The sequence below is a fragment of the Hemitrygon akajei genome, unplaced genomic scaffold, assembly GCF_048418815.1.
Source record: "Hemitrygon akajei unplaced genomic scaffold, sHemAka1.3 Scf000199, whole genome shotgun sequence".
Taxonomy (NCBI): Eukaryota; Metazoa; Chordata; class Chondrichthyes; order Myliobatiformes; family Dasyatidae; genus Hemitrygon; species Hemitrygon akajei.
Window position 1 is genome coordinate 449,577 of NW_027332084.1, and position 18,506 is coordinate 468,082.

An 18,506-nucleotide genomic window follows, 5' to 3' on the forward strand; every position below is an offset into this window, starting at 1 on the left:
TCTGTCAGTCCCCAATATGTTCACCGTTACTCTTCACAGAAAATCTCTGATCTCGCTGATAAGGGAGAGGGGGCGGACAGTTCTAAACTCCTCCTGAGCCTGGTGATGGAGAAAGGCTCCCGCGCCCCGAGGGTGATGTGGGAAATCTTTGTGAAAATGCGGATTGGTTTCCCAAAGTTGGACAAAATACTGAAAGAAATACAGGAACATGGTGAGAGAGTATCAGAGATTAATTTAATTTTGGAATCAAACATTACGTACCTATAATTTGAGGAATTGAAACGTGTGAAATTATTTAAATTCGAACAGGTTGTGTTCCGGTCCATCGACCCGCACCGGACATTCCCAGAGAGCTGAAAGGTAAGTGAAGAAACCACTGTTTCCACCGAAGGTTGATATTATGTAGGGTCATGTCGTTGTTGAGCCACGGGGATTTGATCAGGTAAATGTTCCACCGTGACACAGCGCACAGTGAGATACATGGAAAAATGTTTGCTGGAGGGAGAGTTTTCACAGGACATTATGAGGAACAACTCAGAGAGTTGGTGAGTTTGCTGAAAGGGATCACTGATCTTTGGCCAAAGATGTTAATTTTCAAAACGTACCAAAGGAATTTTTTTAAACTGCTCACGTTTCTGTCACCTGTATTACTGCTTTTCCACTCCACATTCAGACAATAAAGCCCTTCCGTTTCCCTGCACTAAGGATTTGATAATTCTCGACAATTTCCCGGCAAACTTATTCTTCACTGTTCTTCATGCTGTTTGCCGAGGGAACAGTCATGGTAGTGACATTCCCACATCTATTTCTGAGTAGAGAACAGACTCCCTCCCTGATTATTCAGGAAAATTGTTTCGCCCACTGTCACATTCTCTAAAGTAAACATTTTAACAATCAATGTTTTCCTACGCTTCCTGTTTCACCCGAATACGTTGTTTGGAGAACCCACACACTCCCTGACAGGTCCTGACACACTGTGAGCCCCCACACACCCCTGACAGGGTCCTGACACACTGTGAGACCCCACACACCCCTGACAGGGTCCTGACACACTGTGAGACCCCACACACCCCTGACAGGGTCCTGACACATTGTGAGACCCCTCACAACCCTGGCAGGTTCCTAACACACAGTGAGACCCTCCACACTCCTGATAGCTTCCTGACACACTACGAGACTCCACACATTCCTGACAGGATCTTGACACACTGTGTGACCCCACACACCCCTGACAGGGTCCTGACACACTGTGAGACCCCACAAACCCCTGACAGGGTCCTGGCACACTGTGAGACCCCACACACCCCTGGCAGGGTCCTGACACACTGTGAGACCCCACACACCCCTGGCAGGGGCCTGACACACTGTGAGACCCCACACACCCCTGGCAGGGTCCTGACACACTGTGAGACCACACACACCCCTGGCAGGGGCCTGACACATTGTGAGACATGATACACCCCTGACAGGTTCCTGAAACACCATGAGATCCTACACACACCTGGTATGAACCTGAAACAGTGTGAGACCCCACACACCCCTGGCACGGTCCTGACAGGATGTGAGACCCCACACTACTAACCGGATACTGACACACGCTGAGACCCCTCACACTCCTAAACAGGTTCCTGACACACTGTGAGACGCCACACACCCCTGACAGGGTCCTGACGCACTGTGAGACCCCACACACGCCTGACAGGGTCCTGACACACTGTGAGACCCCACTCACCCCTGACAGTGTGCCGGAACACTGTGAGACCCCACATAACCCTGACAGGTTCCTGATACACCATGAGATCCCACACATACCTGATAGGGTCCTGATACACTGGAATTTAGAAGTATGTGAGGTGATCTGATTGAAACATATAAGATTCTTAAGGGATTGGACATGCTAGAGACAGGAAACGTTCCCGAGTCCAGAACAAGAGGCCACAGCTAACAGTAAGGGGTAGGTCATTTAGAACGGAGTTCAGGAAAAACTTTTTCACCCAGAGAGTTGTGGATCTATGGAATGCTCTGCTTCAGAAGGCAGTGGAGACCAATTCTCTGGATGCTTTCAAGAAAGAGTTAGATAGAGCTCATAAAGATTGCGGAGTCAAGGGATATGGGGAGAAGGCAGGAACGGGGTACTGTTTGTGGATGATCAGCCATGATCACATTGAATGGCGGTGCTGGCTCAAAAGGCTGAATTGCCTACACCTGCACCTATTGTCTATTATCAATTGACAAACCGTGAGACCCCATATGCCCCTGACAGGGTCCTGAAACTCTGAGTCCCCACACACACACCTGGTATGATCCTGTCACACTGTGAGACCCCACACACACCTCACAGGGTCCTGAAACACTGAGACCCCACACACACCTGGCATGATCCTGAAACAGTGTGAGACCCCACACACCCCTGGCACGGTCCTGACAGGATGTGAGATCCCACACTCCTAACCGGATACTGACACACGCTGAGACCCCTCACTCTCCTAAACAGTTTCCTGACACACTACGAGACTCCACACATTCCTGACAGGATCCTGACACACTGTGAGTCCCAACACACCCCCGGCAGGGTCCTGACACACTGTGAGACATGACACACCTGACATGTTCCTGACACACTGTGAGACCCCACACACACCTGACAGGGTCCTGACACACTGTGAGACCCCACACACCTGACATGTTCCTGACACACTGTGCCCTCCCCATACATCCCTGGCAGAGGCCGGACACAGTGCATAACCCCACTCACCCATGACAGGATTTGAACACACTTTGAGATCCCACATACCCCACCCACCCACCCGCAGTGCATGTTCTGATCAGCAAAGCTACTTCTTTGTATTTTGAATCAGTGACGGTGGGAGGGTAGGGGGAGCTATGATTCCCCGACCTGTTCCTTTGACAGAATGCCCACCACCCTCTTCTCTATCTCCATACGTCACATCAACACTGGGGATTAAAAGATTCTTCCTCAGGAGCAATGACATCTGTGACAGTAGTGGGAGATTGTCCGGGACGGGACAGTTGGTGGTCAGTAAACTACCAGAGAAATACTCACCTTCACAGCACAGTTAATGTGGAAATGTGATGACCTGGTGTTTATCTGGACCAGGCCTCTCTGTCCAGTCAGCGGTCTGTTAATCGAATTTACTTTACTGTACGAATATCCATTGATGAATCCAATCAATGCAATAGCTGTGAGCTAACTCGTGTGTGCTTAAATACTGAATTCAGCGTTGAGGCATCTAACAGTTTGTCCACTGTCTGTTCCCATGGAAGATGTTCAACAGAAACACAAGGAGACTCTGCGGGCACAAACTGAAACACTGAGAGTGAACACGATCCTGATGAGGGAGAAGGTGAAGGTTTTCCAGCTGGTTGATCGATACTCTGAGCTCACGGTCATTTCTACTGTTCGAGATCGGAGACTGGTGGAACATGAGCTGCTGGCAAGAGGCAGAGACCACGAGGATTGGAGAGAGAAACATCTCCGCAGAGAGCTGGAAAAACTCCGGACTGATCAGTTGTTCCAGAGCAGCTTTTCCCGAAGTAAATCAAAATCTGGGAGTTCGGCAGCAGTGGCTGGAGTCGCGGGGATCGGGAAAACAACAATGGTACAAAAGATTGTTTATGACTGGGCCACGGGGAAAATATACCAACAGTTCCAGTTTGTCTTCAGTTTCAAATTCCGCGATTTAAACACCATTAACTGCAGAATAAACCTGAGGGAACTCATTCTGGATCAGTATCCTTACTTTGGGAATATCCTGAGAGAGCTCTGGAAGAACCCAGAGGGATTGCTGTTTATATTCGATGGTTTGGATGAATTCAATGATAAAATTGATTTTGCTGACAGTCGGAGAGACACTGAACCTCAGTCCACACGCACAGATCCTGAATTCAAGTGCAAGGTGTCTGACATTGTGTACAGTTTAATCCAGGGCAAGCTGCTCCCAGGGTGTTCAGTGCTGGTGACCACCCGCCCCACTGTGTTACATTTATTGGAAAAGGCAGAGATCAGTGTCTGGGCTGAAATCCTGGGATTTGGCGGAGAGGAACGGAAGGAATATTTCATCAGGCATTTTGAAGATCAGACGGTGGCGGAAGCTGTTTTCAAACACGTGAAGGAGAATGAGATCCTGTACACCATGAGCTACAACCCCTCCTACTGCTGGATCCTTGCTCTGGCACTGGGCCCCTTCTTCACACAAAGTGTCAGGGACCCGCAGCGAGTTCCCAAGACCATCACCCAACTGTACTCCTACTATATTTACAACATCCTGAAAAACCACGGCCGTGAGATTGACAAACCCCGTGATGTCTTACTCAGGGTTGGTCAGATGGCCTTCAGAGGAGTGTCCGAGAAGAGGATTGTGTTTACAGATGGAGATTTGATCAAGTTCAATCTGCAGCCTTCCCAGTTCCTGTCCGGGTTCCTGATGGAGCTTTTGGAGAGAGAGGATTCTGCCCGGAGCGTGGTGTACACATTCCCACACCTCACCATCCAAGAGTTTGTAGCTGCAGTCGCACAATTCCTGAATCCACATCCCGGGGATATCCTGAAAATCCTTGCTGAAGCCCACAACATGGGAGATGGGCGATTTGAGGTATTTCTCCGTTTTGTCGCTGGTCTCTCCAACCCAATGACAGCTCGGGGCCTGGAGGAGTTTCTGGGTCCATTTCCTCATCAAACAACCTGCCGGGTGATTGACTGGGTGAAGGAGGAGGTTAAACGCCAGAGTGGAAAAACGAGGAGTGAAGCTGGTAAAAGGAGCCTCCTGAACACATTGCACTACCTGTTTGAGTCTCAGAATCGTGGACTGGCTCAGGACGCACTGGGATCTGTGAAAACGCTTTCATTCAGTGGAATGACACTGACCCCGATTGACTGCGCTGTCCTGTCTCATGTCATCGGACTCTGTGATACAATAAAACACCTCGACCTGGAGAACTGCCACATTCAGTGTGAAGGAATCCAGCGGCTGGGACCCGGGCTGCACAAGTGCCAGGAGTTGGGGTAACTTGATTTATCTCTCACTCTAAACAATGAAACTGTTCCATTGTGTTGTTTCAATGTAAAGTGATTTGGGTAAAACTGTAGTAAATCAGATTGTGAAGAATTGTGACAAATGCCCAGGGGATCGGTCAGTAATTCCCCAAGGACGGGAGGGTTCTGTGGTTCCTTGTGAAGGGATGTTGGAGACTTCATCAGATCAGTGAACAACGACCATTGGTTTAATGGTAGTAAATCACAGGAATGGCTGTTTCTCGCTGCCTGTGACACGTCCATTGACAATGTTCCTTCTCACTGTTACTGACACCCAGACCGACACTGACTGCAGCAGGTGGGTCAGAGATTCACACCCCCTTCCCGGTGAGGGACAAGAGACCATCAGCAGACTGTCCCCGTGAGAAGGAAAGAAATACCATTGTGAGATTGTCCTCCCCTGCCCTTCCCCGTGTGTGACTGTGCTCACTTCCAGATACGCAAAGAGCGAGGGCACATCTCCTCTGGGGCTCTGTTCAGACCCAACACACACGTACAAAAAATTTCTGCATCCTCTCGTCTTGTAGGATTATCGTTTACCCTCGGAAACCTCCTGTGGGACCTCACATCCCAAACACCCTTCCATTCTTTGGAATCTCGCCCCCATCCCCATTCCTCCTGTGGGCTCTCTATTACTCTTTCCTCATCCTCCTGTGGGATGTCTTTTCCACACACCCCCCCCCACTTTCTGTGAGATCTCTCTTCCCCATTCCCCTTCCTCTTGTGAGATCTCTCCTCCCCATCCCTCTTCCTCCTGTGAGATCTCTCTTCCCCATCCCCCTTCCTCCTGTGGGATCACTTACCCATCCCCCTTCCTCCTGTGGGATCTCTCACTCCCATCCCCCTTCCTCCTGTGGGATTTCTCATCCGCATCCCCATTCCCCCTCTGGGGCCTCTGTTCCCATCCCACTTCCATCTGTGGGATCTCACTTCCCCATCAACTTCCTGCCGCTTGATCTCTGTTCCGCATCCCCTTCCTCCTGTGGCATTTAACCTCCCCACCCCTTTCTTCCTGTGGGATCTCTCTTCCCCATCCACCAGACCCCCGTGGGGGCACTGTTTCCATCCCTCCACTTCCTATTGGATCTTGTTTCCCCATTTCCCTTCCTCCTGTACATCTCTCTTCCCCATCCCCCTTCCTTCTGTGGGATCTCTCTCCCCAATCCCCTACATCCGGTGGGATCTCACTTCCGCATCCCACTTCCTTCCGTGGCATTTATTTTCCCCATCCCTCTTCCTCCTATGGGATCTCTCCTACTCATCCCCCAACCTCCTGTATGATTTCGCTTCCCCACCCACTTCCTCCTGTTTCGTCTCTCGTCCCCATCCCCGTCATCCTATGGGATTTCTATTCCCCATTCCCCTTCCTTCTGTGGGATTTCTCTTCCCCATCCCCCTTCCTCCTGTGGGATCTCTCTTCCCCATCTCCCTTCCTCCTGTGGGATCTCTCTTCCCCATCCCCCTTTCTCCTGTGGGATTGCTCTTCCCCATCCCCCTTCCTCGTGGGGATCTCTCTCCCCCATCCCCCCTTCCTCCTGTGGGATATCCCTTCCCCATCTTCCTGCCTGAGTGAACTCTCCTCCCCACACCCCTTCATAGAATCATAAAATTATAAAGCCATTCGGCCCTTCTGCTCTGTGCCAAAACTTTATTCCTCTTGTCCCATTGACCTGCACCCAGTCCATAACCGTCCAGACCTCTCCCATCCATGCATCTATCCAATTTATTGTCAAAGCTTAAGAGTGAGTCCACATTTTCTACATCAGATGGCAGCTCGTTCCACACTCCCACCACTCTCTGAGTGAAGAATTTCCCCCGAAACCTTTCCCCTATCACCCTGAAGCCGTCCTCCTGTAATTTATCTCTCCTCATGTATGTGGAAAGAGCCTATTCGCATTTACCCTGTCTATACCCCTCAGAGTTTTGTAAACCTCTTTGAAATCTCCCCTCATTCTTCTCTGCTCCAAGGAATAAAGTCCTAACCTGTTCAATCTTTCCTTGTAACTCAACTCCTGAAGACCCGGCAACATCCTAGTATATCTTCTTTGCACTTTTTCAAACTTCCTATAGTTAGGTGATCAGAACTGCACACAATACTCCAAATTTGGCTTCACCAATGTCTTATACAACCTCACCATAATATTCCAACTCCTATACTCAATACTTTGATTTATGAAAGCCAGGATGCCAAAAGCCTTCTTTACAACCCTGTCTACCTGTGACGCCACTTTCAGGGACTTATGTATCTGAACTCCCAGATCCCTTTGTTCCTCCACACTCCTCAGTGTCCTACCATTTACTGTGTATGTCCTACCTTGATATGTCCTTCCAAAATGCAACACCTCACACATGTCTGCATTAAAGTGGTGACTAGTGGTGTGCTTCAGGGATCTGTACTGGGTCCAATGTTGTTTGTCATATACATTAATGATCTGGATGATGGAATGGGTAAATTGGATTAGTAAGTATGCAGATAATACTAAGATAGGTGACGTTGTGGATAATGAAGGTTTTCAAAGCTTGTTGTTCAAAGATTTAGGCCAGTTAGAAGAGTGGACTGAAAGATGGCAGATGGAGTTTAATGTTGATATGTGTGAGGTGATACATTTTGCTAGGAATAATCCAAAAAGGACATATATGGTAAATGGTAGGGTACTGAGGAATGCAGAAGAACAGAGTCATCTAGGAATAATGGTGCATAGTTCCCTGAAGGTGGAATCTCATGTGGATAGGGTGGTGAAGAAAGCTTTTGGTATACTGGCCTTTATAAATCAGAGCATTGAGTATAGGAGTTCGATTGTACTGTTAAAATTGTACAAGGCATTGTTAAGGCCAAATTTGGAGTATTGTGTACAGTTTTGGTCACCGAATTATAGGAAAGATGTCAACAAAATAGAGAGAGTACAGAGGAGATTTACTAGAATGTTACCTGGGTTTCAGCACCTAATGAACAAGTTAGGTCTTTATTCTTTGGAGCGTAGAAGGTAGAGGGGGGACGATAGAGGTATTTACAATTATGAGGGGGATAGATAGAGTTGACGTCGATAGTCTTTTTCCATTCAGAGTAGGGGAGATTCGAACAAGAGGGAATGAGTTGAGAGTGAAAGGGCAAAAGTTTAGGGGTAACACAAGGGAGAACTTCTTTACTCAGAGAGTGGTAGCTGTGTGGAAGGAGCTTCCAGTAGAAGTTGTAGAGGCGGGTTCGATTTTGTCATTTAAAAAAAATTAGATAGGTATATGGACAGGAAAGGAATGGAATGGGGGGTTATGGGCTGTGTGCAGGTAGGTGGGAGTAGGTGAGAGTAAGCATTCGGCACAGACTAGAAAGGCCGAGATGGCCTGTTTCCGTGCTGTAATTGTTATATGGTTATATGTCATACGTCATAAATTCCATCTGCCATTTTCTGGCCAATTTTTCCAATTGGTCCAGATCCTCACTGTCCACAACACCTCCATCTTAGTGTCATCAGCAAACCAGCTGATCCAGTTTATCACATTATCATCTAGATCATTGATACAGACAACAAACAACAATGGTCCCAGCACAGGTCCCTGAGGCACATCACTAGTCACAAGCCTCCAGTTTGAGAAGCAATCATCCACTCTCATCCCCATCCCTCTTCCTTCTGTGGGATCTCGCCTACTCAACCCCCAACCTCCTGTATGATCTCACTTTTCCACCCACTTCCTCCTGTCTCGTCTCTCTTCCCCACGCCCGATCATCCTATGGGATATCTATTCCCCATTCCCCTTCCTTCTGTGGGATCTGTCGTCACCACCCCGCTTCCCCCCGAGGGATCGCTCTTCCCCATCACCCTTCCTCCTGTGGGATCTCTCATCCCCATCCCCCTTCCTCCTGTGGGTTCTCACTTCCCCTTCCCCCTTCCTCCTGTGGGATCTCTCATCCCCATCCCCCTTCCTCCTGTGGGATCTCTCTTCCCCATCTTCCTCCTGTGGGTCATCATAATGCCCCCTCTTCCTGTGGGATCTGTCTTGTCCTTCCACATGTATCTCTCTTCCCCATCCCACATCCTCCTGTCAGATCTCTCTTCCCCATTCTCCTTCCAACTGTGGGATAATTCCTCTCCACCATCTTTCTTCCTAGGGATATATCTTCCCCAACCCCCTTACTTCTGTGCGATCTCTATTCTCCATCCCCTTCCTCCTGTGGGATCTCTCTTCCCCATTCCCCTTCCTCCTCTGGGATCTCTCTTTCCCTTCCCCATTACTCATGGGGTTTCTCTCCTACTTATCCCATATCCTCCTACGGGATCTCTCTTCACAATCCCACTTCATCCTGTGGGATCTCTCTTCCACATCCTCCTTGTGGGATCTCTCTTGCCTATTACCTTCCTGATATTGGATATCTCTTCTCATCCACTTTCCTGCTCTGGCATCTCTTTACCCGATCGCACTTCCTCATGTGGGATCTCTCTTCCCCATCCCCCTTCCTCCTGTGGGATCTCTTTTCCCCATCCCCTTACTCCTGTAGGGCCTCGGTTCGAATTCCCACCACTTCCTGTCGTATCTCTCTTTGGCATACCCCATCCTCCTGTGGGATCTCTCTTCCCAATCCCCTTTCCTCCTGTGAGATCTCTCTTCCCAATCCCACATCCTCCTGTGGGATCTCTCTTCCACATCCCCCTTCCTCCTGTGGGATCTCTCATCCCCATCTCCCTTCCTCCTGTGGGATCTCTCTTCCCCATCCCACTTCCTCCTGTGAGATCTCTCTCTCCCATTCCCCTTCCTCCTGTGGGATCTCTCTTCCCAATCCCCCTTCCTCCTCTGGGATCTCTCTTCCCCATCCCCCTTCCTCCTGTGGGATCTCTTCCCCAACCCCCTTCCTCCTGTGGGATCTCTCTTCCCTATCCCCCTTCCTCCTGTGGTATCTTTCTTCCCCATCCCTTTAGCTCGGGTGGGTCTATTTCACTGTGTCCCATTGACATTTCTGCAGTTTGGTCAGGAACACTTTTCTCTCCATTGGGTAATGGGACAGAATATGTGGCATTTACAGGGTCACACCGACAGACAAAATTACTTACATTCGGCGAATACCCTGGAGCTGGGCAGTGAGGGACATTGACAGTGATGATAACTCCGATCAGTGATTTACTGAAGAGTTTAATGTTTCCTGAAATATCCGAGTGAGAGAAATTCCCCCAGACCCACGGTTTGAATCACTTTGTTCATCAATCTGTCTGTTTGTGTTTAGACTTGGGGGGAACCAGCTGGGAGATTCAGGAGTGAAACTGGTGTCTGCGGCTCTGAGGAACCCGGAGTGTAAAATACAGAAACTGTGGTAAGTACCAGACTGTGGGGGATTGTGTTTACAGTTACTGGGTGTCTGACACTGAACATTAATGTGATCAGTAGAAATAAAGAAACATAGAAAACCTACAGGACAATACAGGCCCTTCGGCCCACAAAGCTGTGCCGAACATGTCACTACCTTAGAATTTCTTCAGTTTTACCCATAGCCCTCCATATTTCAAAGCTCCATGCAACCTTCCTGGAGTTAAAAGATTCGATCTTTTCCGTCTCCACCACCGCCACCAGCAGCCCATTCCACGCACTCACCACTCTCTGTGCAAAAAACTTAACCCTGACCTCTCCTCTTTACCTACTTAAAGCACCTTAAAAATATGCCCTCGTGCTAGCCATTTCAGCTCTGGGGAAAAGCCTCTGACTCTCTACACGATCAATGCCTCTCATTATCTTGTACACCTCTATCAAATCACCTCTCATCCTCCGTCACTCCAAGAGAAAAGGCCGAGTTCACTCAATCTATTCTCATAAGGCATGCACCACAATCCAGGCAAAATCCTTGTAAATCTCCTCTGCACCATTTCTATGGTTTCCATGTCCTTCCTATAGTGAGGCGACCAGAATTGAGCACAGTACTCCAAGTAGGGTCTGATCAGGGTCCTATATCACTGCAACATATAACCATATAACAATTACAGCAAGGAAACAGGCCATCTCAGCCCCTATAGTCCGTGCCGAACGCTTACTCTCACCTAGTCCCACCAACCTGCACTCAGCCCATAACCCTCCAATCCTTCCCTGTCCATATTCCTCTCCAATTTTCCTTTAAATGACAATACCGAACCTGCCTCTACCACTTCTACTGGAAGCTCATTCCACAGAGCTACCACTCTCTGAGTAAAGAAATTCCCCCTCGTGTTACCCTTAAACTTTTGCCCCTAACTCTCAAATCATGTCCTCTTGTTTGAATCTCCCCTACTCTCAATGAAAAAGCCTATCCACGTTAACTCGATCTATCCCCCTCATAACCTCTCAACTCTTAAACATTACCTCTCGTCTCTTAAACTCAATCCCACGACTGACTTTTGGGTCCCTGTACCAATTCCGCTCTTCCTGTGGCCTCTGTCTTTCTCATCTCCCTTCCTCCTGTGGGATATCTCTTCCCCATCCACCTTCCTCCGGTGGTATCTTTCTCTCCCATCCCCCTTCCTCCTGTGGGACCTCTCTTCCACATCCCCTTCCTACTGTGGGATCTCTCTTCTCCATCCTCCTTCCTCCTGTCGGATTTCTCTTCCCCATTCCCTTCCTCCTGAGGGATTTCTCCTCCCCATTCCCTTCCTCCTGAGGGATCTCTCTTCCACATTCCCTTCCTGCTGTGGGATTTCTCTTCCACATTCCCTTCCTCCTGTGGGTTCTCTCCTCCCCATCCCCCCTCCATCCTGTGGCATCTCTCCTCCCCATCCCCCTTCCTCCTGTGGGATCGCTCTTCCCCATCCCCCTTCCTCCTGTGGGATCGCTCTTCCCCATCTCCCTTCCTCCTGTGGGATCGCTCTTCCCCATCCCCTTCCTCCTGTGGGATCTCTCCTCCCCATCCCCCCCCATCCTGTGGCATCTCTCCTCCCCATCCCCCTCCATCCTGTGGGATCTCATTTTCCCACCCCCCTTCCTCCTGTGGGATTTCTCTTCCCCATTCCCTTTCTCCTGTTGGATTTCTCTTCCCCATTCCCTTCCTGCTGAGGGATCTCTCTTCCCCATCCCCTCCCTCCTGTGGGATTTCTCTTCCCCATTCCCTTCCTCCTGTGGGATTTCTCTTCTCCATCCCCCTTCCTCCTGAGGGATCTCTCTTCCACATTCCCTTCCTCCTGTGGGTTCTCTCTTCCACATCCCCTTCCTCCTGTGGGATCTCTCCTCCCCATCCCCCCTCCATCCTGTGGCATCTCTCCTCCCCATCCCCCTTCCTCCTGTGGGATCGCTCTTCCCCATCTCCCTTCCTCCTGTGGGATCGCTCTTCCCCATCCCCTTCCTCCTGTGGGATCTCTCCTCCCCATCCCCCCCATCCTGTGGCATCTCTCCTCCCCATCCCCCTCCATCCTGTGGGATCTCATTTTCCCACCCCCCCTTCCTCCTGTGGGATTTCTCTTCCCCATTCCCTTTCTCCTGTTGGATTTCTCTTCCCCATTCCCTTCCTGCTGAGGGATCTCTCTTCCCCATCCCCTCCCTCCTGTGGGATTTCTCTTCCCCATTCCCTTCCTCCTGTGGGATTTCTCTTCTCCATCCCCCTTCCTCCTGAGGGATCTCTCTTCCCCATCCCCCTTCCTCCTGTGGGTTCTCTCTTCCCCATCCACTTACTCCTGTGGGATCTCTCCTCCCCATCCCCCTCCCTCCTGTGGGATCTCTCCTCCCCATCCCCCTTCCTCCTGTGGGATCTCTCCTCCCCATCCCCCTTCCTCCTGTGGGATCTCTCATCCCCATCCCCCTTACTCCTGTGGGATCTCTCCTCCCCATCCCCCTTCCTCCTGTGGGTTCTCCCTTCCCCATCCCCCTTCCTCCTGTGTGATCTCTCTTCACCATCCCCCTTCCTTTTGTTGGATCTCTCTTCCCCATTCCCTTCGTCCTGTGGGATTTCTCTTCTCCATTCCCTTCCTCCTGAGGGATCTCTCTTCCCCATCCCCCTTCCTCCTGTGGGTTTTCTCTTCCCCTTCCTCTTCCTCCTGTGGGATCTCTCTTCCCCATCCCACTTCCTCCTGTGGGATCTCTCTTCCCCATCCCCCTTCCTCCTGTGGGATCTCTCCTCCCCATCCCCCTTCCTCCTGTGGGATCTCTCCTCCCCATCCCCCTTCCTCCTGTGGAATCTCTCCTCCCCATCCCCCTTCATCCTTTGGGATCTCTCCTCCTCATCCCCTTTCCTCCTGTGGGATCTCTCTTCCCCATCCCCCTTCCTCCTGTGCGGCCTCTCCCTGAGAACATCTGTTTCCAATTTATGCTTACAAGTTCCAGCCTTATAGCCTCATCATTCCCTTTACTCTAATTAAAGGATTTCCAAACTTGCCTGATCCTATCCCTCTCTCATGCCATGGTAAAAGAGATAGAATTGTGATCACTATCTCCAAAATGCTCTCCCTATCAGAGACCTGACACCTGACCAGGTTCATTTCCCAATAGCAGATCAAGTACAACCTCCCCTCTTGTAGGCTTATCTACATATTGTGTCAGAAAACCTTCCTGAACACACCTAACAAACTCCACTCCATCTAAACCCCTCACTCTAGGGAGATGACAATCAATAGTAAATTAAAATCTCACAGCTCAACAACCCTGTTATTATTACTCCTTTCCAGAATCTGTTTCCCTATCTGCTCCTCGATGTCCCTGTTACTGTTGGGTGGTCCATACAAAACACCCAGTAGAGTTATTGACCCCTTCCTGTTCTTAACTTCCACCAACAGAGATGGCGTAGACAACCCCTTCATGACTTCCTCCTTTTCTGCAGCCGTGACACTATCTCTGATCAACAGTGCCACGCCCTCACCTCCTTTGCTTCCCTCCCTGCCCTTTCTGAAACATCTAAAGCCTCGCATTGTCTCCAAATTCTCTCTATTTGTGAGCCAACCTTCCTCTCCTCCGTCACATCAATTTGATTCCCTCCCCCCAGCAATTCTAGTTTAAACTCTCCCCAGTAGCCTTAGCAAACCTTCCCGCTAGGATGTTGGTCCCCCTGGGATTCAAGTGCAACCCGTCCTTTTTGTACAGGTCACACCTGCTCCAAAAGAGGTCCCAATGATCCAGAAATCTGAATCCCTGCCTCCTGCTCCAATCCCTCAGTCAATGCGTTTATCCTCCACCTCATCCTAATCTTATTCTCACTGTCATGTGGCACAGGCAGTAATTCCGAGATCACGACCTCTGAGGTCCTGCTTCTCAACTTCCTTCCTAACTCCCTGTACTCTGTTTTCAGGACCTCTTCCCTTTTCCTACCTATGTCACTGGTACCAATATGTACCACAACCTCTGGCTGTTCTCCCTCACACTGCACGATATCTTGGACGTGATCAGAAACATCCGAGACCCTGGCACCTGGGAGGCAAACTACCATCCGAGTTTCTTTCCTGCATCCACAGAATCGTCTGTCTCACCCCCTGACTATAGTCCCCTATCACTACTGCCTTCCTCTTCCTTTCCCTGCCCTCCTGAGCCACAGGACCAGACTCTGTGCCAGAGGCACTGACACTGATGCTCCCCAATCCCATAGGCCACCCCCCTCCGGCAGTACTCGAACAGGAGAACTTATTGTCAAGGGGTACAGCCACAGGGGTACTCTCTAGTATCTGCTTCTTGCCCTTCCTTCTCCTGACTGTCACCCACTTCTTCAGTCTCCCGTGGCCCCGGTCCGACCACCTGCCTGTAACTCCTCTCTATCACCTCCTCGCTCTCCCTGACCAGACGAAGGTCATCGAGCTGCATCTCCAGTTCCCTAACTCGGTCCCTAAGGAGCTGCAGCTCGACACACCGGGTGCAGATGTTGCCGTCCAGGAGGCTGGGAGACTTCCAGGATCTCACACATCTGACACCGAGCACAGAAAACCAGCCTCACACACATACTCTCTGTCTGTATTGTAAACAGATAACCTACCTCGCCTCGACCCTTTATCGCCGAAGCCCCGTTGAGCCAAACCCTTCCTACTCTGTCTCCCGCTCCTCTGACGCTCGCTCTGTAAATCTGTCTTCCTTTTAAACTCTTCTCGCTGTTCTCACTGGCCGACTTGCGCAGTCGTGCTGAAGAAAATAATCAGTAATTGTGTTACTGATAAATACTGTGGATTTGTACCATCTCCTGTCTCTCTGTGTCCTTCACCCTCACTCTCTCTCATCTCCAGGCTGTACAGTGTCGGTCTCACAGATTCTGGTGCCGAGGATCTCGTCTCCGCTCTCAGTACAAACCCATTACTGATGGAGCTGATCCTGAGTGATAATAAACTGGGAGATTCAGGAGTGAAACTGGTGTCTGCGGCTCTGAGGAACCCGGAGTGTAAAATACAGATACTGGGGTAAGTACCAGACTGTGGGAGATTGTGTTTACAGTCACTGGGTATCTGACACTGAACATTAATGTATTCAGTAATTGTCTTACTGATAAACACTGGGGGTTTGTACTCTCTCCTGTCTCTCTGTGTCCTTCACCCTCACTCTCTCTCATCTCCAGGCTGAGGGATGTCGGTCTCACAGATTCTGGTACGGAGGATCTCGCCTCCGTTCTAGGTACAAACCCATCACTGACGGAGCTGGACCTGAGTTTTAATGAACTGGGAGATTCAGGAGTGAAACTGGTGTTTGCGGCTCTGAGGAACCCGGAGTGTAAAATACAAAAACTGGGGTAAGTACCAGACTGTGGGAGATTGTGTTTACAGTCACTGGGTGTCTGACAATGAACATTAATGTGATCAGTAATTGTGTTACTGATAAACACTGGGGATTTGTACCATCTCCTGTCTCTCTGTGTCCTTCACCCTCACTCTCTCTCATCTCCAGGCTGACCCGTGTCGGTCTCACAGATTCTGGTGCCGAGGATGTCGTCTCCGCTCTCAGTACAAAACCATCACTGACGGAGCTGGACCTGGGTTACAACTCTCTGACAGACCGATCTGTCCCCGGTCTCCGCCGCCTCATACTGACCCGCCCGAGTCTGGAGTGGATTGGGTGAGTGTTTGTGTCAATGTCCAATGTGATGAAGTATCAGTGGATCCGCGGGTTTTCTGGTGATATTTGTCTGTGAGTGTTGTTGAAACATTAACCCCGGTCCCCTGTTACTGACACTGTTGTGTAATCTGTTTATTTCATCTTTATTCTCCCATCTGTTTCAGGCTGGACGGGAATCGGTTCGGTGAGACTGGGAAGAAGAAACTGAGACCTCTGCGGGGACTCAGACCCGGACTGAGAGTAGAACTGTCAACATCTGAATGTGTGAACAACCCCGCCCGCGGGATGGGGACATTTGGCCGATTCCCCGCCCGCGGGATGGGGACATTTGGCCGATTCCCCGCCCGCGGGATGGGGACATTTGGCCGATTCCCCGCCCTCCCCTTTAACTCCCGCCCTTACCTTTAATGGCCGCGCGCCGGGGCTGATTGCCAACGGTTTTAATGGAACCGGCTCGGGCCTCACGCTGTGTGCGTCGCTCGCAGCGGTCCCGCAGTGACGTGTTTCCGCCTGTTGTCCGGCGGGGAAGCTTCCGCCGGATGTGCGTGCGCGATACTCCCCACGTGACACCCCGGGGAATTACCCAGACAGGAAGAGCCCGGGGTCCGGGGCTCAGTCTGGGGCACCGGTGTCCCGGGGTGGGGGGGATGATCCCGGGGGAGAATCCTTTTGCTCCCTTTGCTGAGGACGGTGCATTCGGTAGTCTGGCCGATATAATGATGTTAAATTAACAAATCCCTCGGCAGTGACCCTGGATCTGCAGCGATCCCGGACACGGTCCTGAAGTGTGATTTTATAATCATCGGTTCCCCGATGCAGAGTGACGGTGAGAAACGGGACTGATTATTCAACCGGTCACTCGTTGTCGCTGGTCAGTTAATTGTGTGTGACTGTGAGTGAGTCGGGAGCAGCTTATTTATTCCCGCACGTCAGCAACTCACACATTGTTTAATTTACATTTGTAAATTTACTCACTCCCGGGGTCAGACACAGAGTGAATTTCCTTCCACACCGTCCCATCACACAGTCCCGGGGTCAGACACAGAGTGAATTTCCCTCCACACCCGTCCCATCACACACACCCGGAACCAGACACAGAGTGAATCTCCCTCCACACGGTCCCATCACACACTTGCAATTCCAAACACACAGTGAAGCTCCGTCTGCACCATTCCATCACTCAATTAATTCAACCCTGCAAAATCTCATTTCAGGGAAGCAGGCACCATCAATATGCGGGAGACTCCCGGAACTCCCGGGAGAGGTGGGATGTCTGCAATAGAGCAGCTCCTTAGCGGCTGTCCAGCTAGTTTAAATAGCGTTAGCTATGCTAATGAACGAATGACACCCGTTAAATTCACCTCAACAGTGATTTAACCCCACCATGAGCAATAGAAAAGTCACTGTTGTAAACAGTGCAGTGAGCAACACTCTCTTTATTCCTGACCCCTATTAGGCAGGGGTACACTTCAGTGTAGTCTGGGGTGAAGTACGTTTTGTATTTTCTTTTTTTTTAATACTCTGCCATGGAGCGCTCCCTCCCTCTCCCTCCCTCTCCCTCCCTCTCCCTCCCTCCCCCTCTCTCTCCCCCTCTCAAAAAAATCGATTTGCGGGATATTGTATTTAATTCGCGGGCGTCAGGGAGCCGCTATCAATATGCGGGAGACTCCCGGAACTTCCGGGAGAGGTGGGATGTCCGACGCTTCACTTGAAATGGTCGCTGGTGAGGGAGTGACGGCTTTGGTAGAAGTGAGCACAAGAGAGGGAGGGACGCGCTGATTTAAAATGGGCGAATCCTTGGTTAATGTGGCCGCCGGGGATGGAGTGAGACACTGACTTACAATGGCCACTGTCACACACAGAATCTATGGCGAAGGAACATGCGGTGCCCATGGATACAATCCCGGGATCGAGTGTGTTATTGATTGTAATAACAGTATTTGTGTTTCATATCGTCTTCCATATTGTATATATATTCTAATTCTAATAATGTTGTCATTGAATAAACTAATGTATATATCTCAGATACACATACACATATACATGTGGGTTTTGGGGAGGAGGGATGAGGGGTTTGGGAGGAAGAGGAGTGACGGGACGAGGAGTGGACTGATGAGACGGTGAGCGCGGTGAAGTCACTGACTCAATAGGGGACGGAAAGGGGAGGGGAGGAAGTTCCTGTCACAAACTGGTGGCCGACATGGAGAAGATAAAGACGGGGTGAGGTGGAGTGAAAAGACAGAAAGGGAGGGGGAGTGATGGGACGGGGAGGGAGCGGGAGTGTTGGGACGGCAGGGAGTGGTCTGATTGGACAGGGTGGGGAGTGTGGGGGAGTGACTTTTTCAGTAGTGGAGGATGAATGAGTGGTGACTTTTCCTTCGCAAATAAGACGATCTGCAAAAAAGTGGGACGTGGGCGGGAGAAAGGGGGAGCGGGGGTCGGGGACGCGGTCAGGGCTGATGGGTCGGGGAGTTCATTGTCTCAACGAGGGAGA

The 18,506-nt window shown here is 50.4% G+C and overlaps 1 protein-coding gene across 1 annotated transcript in view; it reads left to right on the forward strand.

Annotated features, from left to right (window-relative positions):
• Positions 1 to 18,035, forward strand: part of LOC140724374 (NACHT, LRR and PYD domains-containing protein 3-like) — a 33,008-nt gene extending 14,973 nt beyond the window's left edge. The window contains exons 4-11 of the mRNA XM_073038821.1: positions 40 to 211; positions 310 to 360; positions 3,286 to 5,023; positions 10,266 to 10,352; positions 15,193 to 15,363; positions 15,519 to 15,689; positions 15,845 to 16,012; positions 16,177 to 18,035. Coding sequence (XP_072894922.1) covers positions 40 to 211; positions 310 to 360; positions 3,286 to 5,023; positions 10,266 to 10,352; positions 15,193 to 15,363; positions 15,519 to 15,689; positions 15,845 to 16,012; positions 16,177 to 16,420 — 2,802 coding nt within the window. The 3' untranslated portion in view covers positions 16,421 to 18,035. The remainder of the gene's footprint in view (positions 1 to 39; positions 212 to 309; positions 361 to 3,285; positions 5,024 to 10,265; positions 10,353 to 15,192; positions 15,364 to 15,518; positions 15,690 to 15,844; positions 16,013 to 16,176) is intronic.
• Positions 18,036 to 18,506: the final 471 nt, after the last annotated feature.